Source organism: Thamnophis elegans, chromosome 1 (assembly GCF_009769535.1).
Source record: "Thamnophis elegans isolate rThaEle1 chromosome 1, rThaEle1.pri, whole genome shotgun sequence".
Classification (NCBI taxonomy): Eukaryota; Metazoa; Chordata; class Lepidosauria; order Squamata; family Colubridae; genus Thamnophis; species Thamnophis elegans.
Window position 1 is genome coordinate 118920616 of NC_045541.1, and position 8792 is coordinate 118929407.

Genomic DNA, 8792 nt, shown 5'->3' on the forward strand with positions numbered 1-8792 from the left:
TGTTCCAGCAGAACATCTCAGCAAATGCAAAACAAAGACATGATAATCACAATGAATTCCAGTTCTGAAGCCTACTATCCCCCCACCTTCTTAATATGTAATTTTAGCCATTTTGCTATGATATGATAATCCATTCCAATGTGAATTGCATTCTAAAAAATAATTTGTGTAACTCTACTTCCCCATAAGTGTTGCCATTAATTGTAGTTCCATCATGAAGCATGGGAGCAGATTTTTGTTTTTAGATGAAGAACATAGCTTGGAGATATATTTGGACTGTATTGAGCTCAGGAATGTGTGGAACACTCTTTGTTTCTGGTTTAAAACATGCAGTTGTTTATAGTTGGTCAATGGGTTTGACCCCGTTTATAGTGGGTCAAATTGCTCTCTAGCAAACAGCCTTTCTGGAAGTATCTCAGAGTGAACATATTCCATGTTGGGTAATAAAACATCTGCAAGAAAGCAATCAAGTTCAGGGAACACCAAGGACCCCAAAACTCAACCCTGAGTTACAAATATTTGCTTCTAATTGATTCCATCTATCTTGCTTAAGAGTCATTTTTAAAATGGAATGTGCATATGGATAATCCTTGTCTTATGACCACAATTGAGCCTAACATTTCCATTGCTAAATGAGACATTTATTAAGTGAGTTTTGCCCCATTTTACAACTCTCCCTTGTCACAGTGAATCATTGCAGTTGTTAAGTTAGTAAAACGGTTGTTAAGCAAATCCGGCTTCCCCATGAACGTTGCTTGTCAGAAGATTACAAAAGATGATTACGTGATCCTGGGACACTGCAACCTTCATAAATATGAGTCAGTTACCAAGCATCTCAATCTATGTCATGCGACCATAGGGATGTTGCAATGGTTGGTATGAAAAACAGTCATAAATCACTTTTTTCAGTGCTGTTGTAGAACAGTCAATAAACAAACTGTTGTAAGTCAAGAACTACTGGTAGCAAATGCCACTGATTGCATTTAATTCCCTTTTTCTGTCATTAACTGCTTTGTTGACAACTCTTCAGAAAGCAAGTTGTTACCTATTAAGAAGAAATATGCTTATCAGCTCCTGCTGCCCAGAATATCTACTCCCTCTGTGGACTCCCAGCCACAATGGAATCCCAGCTTTAGCAGACTTCATAAAACATATCAGAAGAGCATAAAGTAAGCTGCAACTTGGGAGGGCTGACTTCTCCCACAGGATCTTGGGAACATACATTTCCTGGAAACTGATGCTCCAATGGGAGTGACCCGTTCTGGCTCCTGATGAGTCTATTTCCTTTCTTTCCCACTCAAATCTCTTTTGAGAGCAAGAGGATACGTATTCCAGATCATTCAGGCAAAATTTCCCAAGAACGGTTTCTTGTCTGAAATGTACAAAGATCTAATAATCCTTCTTAGAACATAAGTATACGTAATGAAGCCCCATTTGTGTACAATATCAATTTTTTTTGCAGAAGAAATAATGTTGTTTTAACAATTATCTTTGTGCTCCTCCTTTCCTCAAAAGTCCCTGGAATAGCAAACTGTTTTCCTCCTCTTTTCCATTTTATCTTCATTACAATCCTAAGAGGGAAGCTGGACTGAGAGCCAGAAACTGGCAGAAGATGACCCAGCAATCTTCTCATGTATTCTCTTCAGACATGTGTTGGGAAACAGCAATGCGCTCCTCCATAAATTCTACAGGCTATTGTATTGTCTGAAGACATCAGCATTTTTTGGAAGGCAAATGGAATTAAGTATCAATGTCTTTATTATTCTTTTGATTATGGCTTGCAAAGTAAGCCACAACCTACAGGTCAGGGGTAGGTTAATTCCATCTACCAAAATGTAACTTCTTTTCAAGCGCAACTCCCCCCCCCCCCCCGCCCTTGACTCTAGCATTGTTTGCTCTCAGGACAAAAGAGGACCTCTCTCCTTGCATGTGTGTCCTCTCCACAATAACAGAAATACCCTTTTGCTTAGAGTCACATACAATATTAAAGTGGGTACAGTGCGGTATGTGTGTGTTTTTCAGATTCAAAAATTGAAAGAGCAAGCAATTTGCTCCTAGTGAAGAAATGTGCTCCCACTTACTGTAGCTGTAACATTCTCTGAATGAAGGCGATTAGAAAAAGAAAACTAAAATCCCATGATTTTTTTTAGGCAGAAATCTCTCAATGTATTTTTTAACCTTAAAAATATTTTTTTTAAAAATATACAGAACTTCTGAATGCAGACATAGCTTACATGGCTGAATTAGATATAGACAACATTAGAGCATGTTTACAACCTTAAAATTAAATCTGATGTTCAGTGATAACAATACAAAGTAAAGTGGCTGGATGGCTTAGACATTATAGCAATTTTCTCAACATTTTGCTTTGTTCTTTCCAAGAATGGAATCATTCCCAAAATCACATCAAGTGTCTTTGCTTGTTTAAAATACATCACTAATAGTTTTAAATATACAACATATAAAAAAATATAGTGGAAATTCCTCTAAGGGCACATATTTTTATTTACTAGAATAAAGATAGCATTTTTGTCTTTTATTTTCCCTTAAAGGCCTCTGGCCTTCCTTTGTAACACCTACTAGCATATTCTTCATTGCAAAATGTTGGCTTTGGGGGATTTCCTAGTTCAGTTACTAGTTATGGAATAATATGCTGAATTCAAGAAACCAACCCCCACAGACATACATATATCCAGACAGGATCCCTGGTTTTACTGGGCAACAAACTGCAATGAAAGCAGCCATACTAAGTTTATAAACTTGTGGCAGTAAAGTCCCAGGCTTGCTTCTAAATTTCACAATGTGTTTTCACTGTCTTATTTACTGGTGCCCAGTGAACTAAAGGATACTTCATAGGTTACATTTTTCTAGGAATATTTTTTCTGCTGGAATTCCACAGATTAGTAGCTGACATTCAGAGTTCCAATCTTACTTGAACACTTGCATCAGTAAAACATATCTGTGACACATTAAAAGTGTATACATTCCAGAGGGGCAGCCATATTAGTTCGCTTGATCCAAAATAGCAAAGAGCCTTTAATTGATCACAAGATTCATTCTGCAATTGTGTGTGTGTGTGTATTTGATTGATCTGCCTATAGAACATTGCACAAAGTAGCCTTTAGAAGGACTTCCCACTTTCCCATGACAAGAAAATTAACCCAGCAAAATGTACACTATGACTTTTGTAAGAAAAAGATTTATTTCTAAATAAGCCTGAATATCAGCCATGCCTGAATGGTGGGCTTTAGCCTTTCAGCATCAGTAATCCTTCAGCTATATCACGAAAGGTGTCAGCTCATACTGTAAGTTAAATTTCTAATATATAAGATAAAAATATAAAAAACAAGGCTTCTAAAGCTAGTCCAAGGGAAGCAGTAGGCTAGCCTTATTCAGCCTATTACCTCTAGTTGTCCAGGACTACAAATCTCATCATTCCAGCCAACCCAGTCAATTGACTGGGGATGACAAGAATTTTTACCCAACACATCTGAAGGCGCCAGGTTGAGAAAGGCTGAACTACTTATGAAGGAGGTTGCATAGCTGCTTTACTACTGATGTAATGCTGGAGCTACTAATAGGGCTGGCTTTCACCACTTCTGGTCTGCAGCTCCAGCAGATATACCAGCATAGTATTAAATATCCAATTTACTTGTTCCAAGAAGCTCCAGCAGTTGTCTCAAACATCAAGGTGAATGAAAAAGAAAGATGGGTGTCTCAGAAGATATCTCTATTAACCCTTTTTTACTCACTGCTGGAAGAAAGAGTGAAGTTGATCCAAATAGAAAATGGTGATATCGGAAGGTCTAAAACCTTAGGGGTAACCTAAAGTCTCAAGATTTGAGACTGAATAGAGGGAGCAACTATCACACAATGGAAATAGCACAGAATTAATTAAATCATCAAATCCAACGTAGCTTTGCTAAGAATGGCCAGGAACCGATTTATTCTCCCCTGTCTTCAGACATAAAATTGGGGTGTAAGTAAGAACATTAACACTTCTGAAATAAATTATTTTCTGACCATGTTTACAGCAGATGACACCCAGTGTTCACTCTGGTTTAAAATCAAGACACCAGTGTCTAAGAAAATACATGTGAAGCGAACAGGAATCAAACTTTGGGTCAAGTCAGAATTAGTGGCCTGGGTCTTACAGAAGCGGCTTCAACCTCTGTCCCAGGTTGGATGTGAATTTCATAGTAGGTTTCCACCCAGCAATAGCCCTTTGAATACCATTCTACAATTGCTCTGCCAATATATGTGTGTACAGAATATAGACTCTATAGCTCTTTTCTATGCATTAATTAAGTGCATCTGTATACAAAGAATTTATACACAAGAATACAAAGGAAATGCATCGGGTACATTTCAGAGAGGCTGACATACCTGAGCTCCATTTCACGTGGCTCCCCCAGTATTTATTGATTAATAAAGACATATTTGGAAAAGGAAGGGGAAAAAAGCTAACACCGTTACAGTCTTCCCTGCCCGAGTCTTGCCAAGAGGGCGAGGTAAAACGAAAGGCGTCTCTGAGCCCCAGGCCCTGGGAGTCCAGAATACGGCTGCGGGGTCCTGTGGCGGGGCCGGGCGGTTGCAAGAGAGAAAGAGAGTCCAGTCGAGTCTGGGGTCACGTTTCCCGCGGCGGCTGCGCGATTCTCCCACTGGCGGCCTCCTGCCCTCCGCGATCAGGGGCTCCGATGCCACCGGTGCTGTCCGATGAGTTGGGGGAGTTGTGCCTCCGGCCTCCTGGGCCGGAACGACTCCTTACGGCTTCGAGCTGTCGCCGGGATTGACCGAAGCAGAAGAGTCGCCACCTCCTCCTTCGATCGGCGGCGCCGGGCGCTCTCCGTTGCTGGTTCCCGGGTTGACGGGGCTGGGGGGCGCTTCGGGCGGCTGGGGCTGCGGCTGGGGCTGACCGCCGCCTCTCACCGGCTGCCAGATGAGGCTGTAGTAGACGGCCAGCACGATGGCGGCCAAGGAGACGGACAGGACGTAGGCCAGCACGGTGGCCAAGCGCACCCACTTCTTGTTGGTCTTGGCCGCCATGCGCGCCTTCTTGTCCCCGGTGTAAGTGGCCGGCTTGCCCCGCTCCCCGGCCGCCCCCGCCTCCTTCTCCTTCATGGGGGCGCGGCCCTTGGCCCGCTGCTCCACCACCCTCTCCGTCGTGCTGAGACTCCCGCTGGGGATGGGCCTCCCCAAGGGACGCGCTGCCGATCACATCACGACCTGCCCGAGGCTACCGGAGGAGGAGATGGCGGAGGAGGAGCAGATGCGCAGCGAGAGGGCCTCGGGGGAAGAGAACCGCGGTGGTGGCCGCGGCAGCGGTTCCCAGAGGCGGCCGGACTAGCGGGGCCGAGAGCTGGAGTCAGTTGCAGCTGAGATCTTCAACCGGCCCCGGCAGGATCCCTCGGCCAACCTTTCTCCTCCTCCCGGCTCTTTCCCGGGAACCTCGCCCTCTGCCCGCGCCTTTCCGTCTCGCGGCGGCAGGCGCGAGGAGAGAAGGGACCAGCGAGCGAGCGGCTATTAAAGGGGCGATGCAGCGGGAGCTGATAAAGGAGGGGGGACGCGGAGGGGGGGGGAGAGGGAGAATGCAAAGGAGCTCCCGCCTGCGCCTTAAAAAGGCAAGGGAGAACGGGCGTACCCCCCAACGCTGAGCTTTTCCCGGGGTGGCAGACCGCCAGCCGGCAGAGTCCGGGGCGGGGGGGGGGGTAGGTGGGAGGGACAAGAGGCCGCTTCGTCTCCGGCTTTCGCGGGCGCGCTTTTTGGAAGCCCCCCTCCTTCCACCCCCGCTTCTCCGCTCCCTTCCCCTTCACTCCGCAATCTCGCTACGTGCAGCCTTCGGTTCCCAGCGCAGGGCTTGCAGCTCTGCGGCGAAAGATGGAGAGGGAAGGAAAGCATCTGAGGACGAGGGGAGAGCAGATCCGCCACCCGCGGATTACTCTTAGTTGAGAGTATTGGAACGCAGGATACTACTTTAGAAACCCCCCTCATGCATTAACGTCTCCGGGTTCAGAACGGTCCGGTTTAGGTTTCTAGTGATTTAAATGACTCGCGCCCATTTATGGCGGGGGAAAGTAGGGAGAGGGATGACCAAAAAACGAAATCCCTGCCTGGAAGTGCAAAATAGGTAGCCGCGGGTTATTGCTTCGTTTCCCAGGTTCTCCTGTCATAAATCCAGCTCTGGTTGGGAAGGAGGAGAAATTTGGGACATGTTTATCTGCAATGTGGCTGGGGCAGGTGGGTCCCTACCAGCTAAATCTTCGGGGGGGGGGGGAATTATTCCTTGGTAGCCTTGTTGTGTCTGGACATAAATTGCATTTGTCCTTTTTTATTTGAATGCTTCAGCTATTTCCTGACAAGCAGCTCCTATTGAGTATAATGTTACTTCCAGGTAAGGATGAATGAGATTGCAGTTGGAATGAGGAATAGCATATACTTAGCCCATTTGCCTTTATCCACACTTCCCATGGATGCTCAAAACTATTATACATTTGACTAGCAAAGTTATACATGATGGGAAAGTTAGGAGTCAAACTTTATTATTCTGGTTAGTTTCATTTATCTCCAGTACTATTGTATTATTTCAGTACATAACTCATCTCTCTATCTGTAGGATCTTTAACATAGCTTAACAACACTGCCTTTGAGCCAGTGTTGATTTTTGATTACTGTTTTGACAAGTCCTTGGTCATCTTTCTTGGAAATGGCTTGCCACTGCTTGCTTCCTAAGACTGAGTCACAGTGACTGACCCGAGGTCACCAAGCCGGCTTAGTGCCTAAACTAGGATTTCCAGTTTCTAGCCTGATGCTTTAAAACAAAGTGATTTATACCGAAGTGGCTCTCTCAAGAGCTTGTAGTTTAGAGCTTGTAGTAGATTGTAGTTGGCAATCCAAATTTTTGTGTATTATATTTGTGCTCCATGACAGCAAAGGATTCAGGTGGAGAATACTAGAATAACCTCACCAGTTCCTATCCAAATTATGCTTCCCAATTTGAGAAAGGTTTTTGACTTATACTATACCTGGGATTTGATGCTTAATAAAACAAGTTGTACAGAAATAAGAAGAATAAACACTCCATTGCAAATGTTAACATATAAGTACTGAAATGATCCTTTATCCTACAGACAAAATGGGGATAAAAAGCACTTGACCAGTCAATCTCAGGCTTTCTTGCTGTTGTGTGCTACTAAAACAGGATAACAGTGGTTTTTGTTTTTTCAGTTGCAGTCGCCTAGACTCTACCCCGAATTAAGGGATCAGAGGGTTGTAAAAAGGAAGTTGCTATGATACTTCTAGAATCTCTATGGAGATTCTCAGTCCTCCAGGTCATAGTTGCCCCAAAGGTGCTTTTGGAAGAGGCAAATGGACTTGTTTTTCTTTGAAGGCATTTTGCTTCTCATCCAAGAAACTTCTTCAGCTCTGACTGGGTGGTGGGGAATGGAAGGATTTATATTTCTTGAAGATAGCTGGTCATTTGCAGTCTTTTAGAAAGTCGTTGAGGCCACCTGGGTCCTCAGGGCTACCTGAGTAGGGCAAATGGGTGTGCAGACTTCTTGGAACTGCTCAAAGGTTTGTGTTATAAACTGGAGATAGATGTCACATCCCTCTCCCTCTGTTGAGAGAGGGCTGTTCAACATTGAAAGTTCAGTTGCTTCTTGAAAAAGCACCTTTGGGACATTTAGAATTCCTGGTCAACTTTAACTTGAATGTCCTGTCACCTAGTGGAGCCACCCCTGGTGTCCAGTTACTCATTCTCTTCCACCTTTTTTTTAACCAATGGTCATAATTTTGCCAGGATACGGTGCTTTCTTGAATTCTTGCCCTTGCTTTCATTCTTTCACTACTTAAGATAGAAGTTAGCTTTTACCACCGTGAAAAAAAAATACCATCAATTGTCCCAAAACAATGGTGGTTCCAGCTGTCAACATGAATGGTAAATTAATGGAACTCAGATAGAGAAAATCATTTCCTTTAAATTCCATTTGCCCTCCCTATGGAAGCACAAAGCAGCAGACTAGCATCTCGCATATTGTAATAATCCGGTATGTTAGCTGTAAAGGAAATGATTGCATCCCAATGGAAATTAATTAGTTTAGGTTTAAGGCAACATCAGTTTTACTCTATGGTATGCAGTTCTGCCATTCTAAACATATAATTCTGTAGAAATAGTAGGCTGTCTTCTTAATTTTATTCTATTTTGCCTGTTAATGTTCCCTCTTTTAATCTATCAGTTTCACAAATAGGCATTTATCTCTTTTAATTGACTCTTGCATTGGACATATGTATAAATAAGAGCTGTTGGTTCTAGTTTTATATTTTATTGTACATTTTCTTGGTCTTAGTTGCCTCAAGCATCATTTATTACAGAAAACAAATACAAGGTAAATTAAATAAATAAGCATTGGCATACACAGATTCTTGATCATATATTGAATTATTAGAAATGAACATAATGTTGAATTCTGAACAGTTGATTGCTGTCAAAAAGTGGTGTTAAAACAGCTATCTTTTAATATATGGATTTTACACATGTAAAGTGTCCCACAAGGTCTACCAAGAACTACTTCCAGATGGTGTACGGTAAGTTTCTTCAGTGACATTTAACTGATTTGAAATATCAGTTCTTCAAAGCAATTAGAAAATTAGCTAGTGAAAACAGATGTCATTGGACCACTGCTCATTTAAAAATCTAAATAAATAAATATACGTAGGAAAAGAAGGTAAGCAAATGCACCCACAGACACAGGGAAAGCAATGTAATCACAGATAATAAAGAATGGATGTTGGAA

At 43.0% G+C, this 8792-nt stretch overlaps 1 protein-coding gene across 1 annotated transcript; it reads right to left on the reverse strand.

Moving 5' to 3' along the window:
• Positions 1-2157: 2157 nt before the first annotated feature.
• INAFM2 (InaF motif containing 2) lies at positions 2158-5559 on the reverse strand. Its single transcript, XM_032209267.1, has one exon. It carries the CDS (start codon positions 5119-5121, stop codon positions 4765-4767), a length of 357 nt encoding a protein of 118 aa, XP_032065158.1. The 5' UTR covers positions 5122-5559; the 3' UTR covers positions 2158-4764.
• Positions 5560-8792: the final 3233 nt, after the last annotated feature.

Coding starts and splice junctions, on each gene's coding strand:
- INAFM2 (XM_032209267.1), bottom strand. CDS start 5,121: ATGAAGGAGAAGGAGGCGGGGGCGGCCGGGGAGCGGGGCAAGCCGGCC.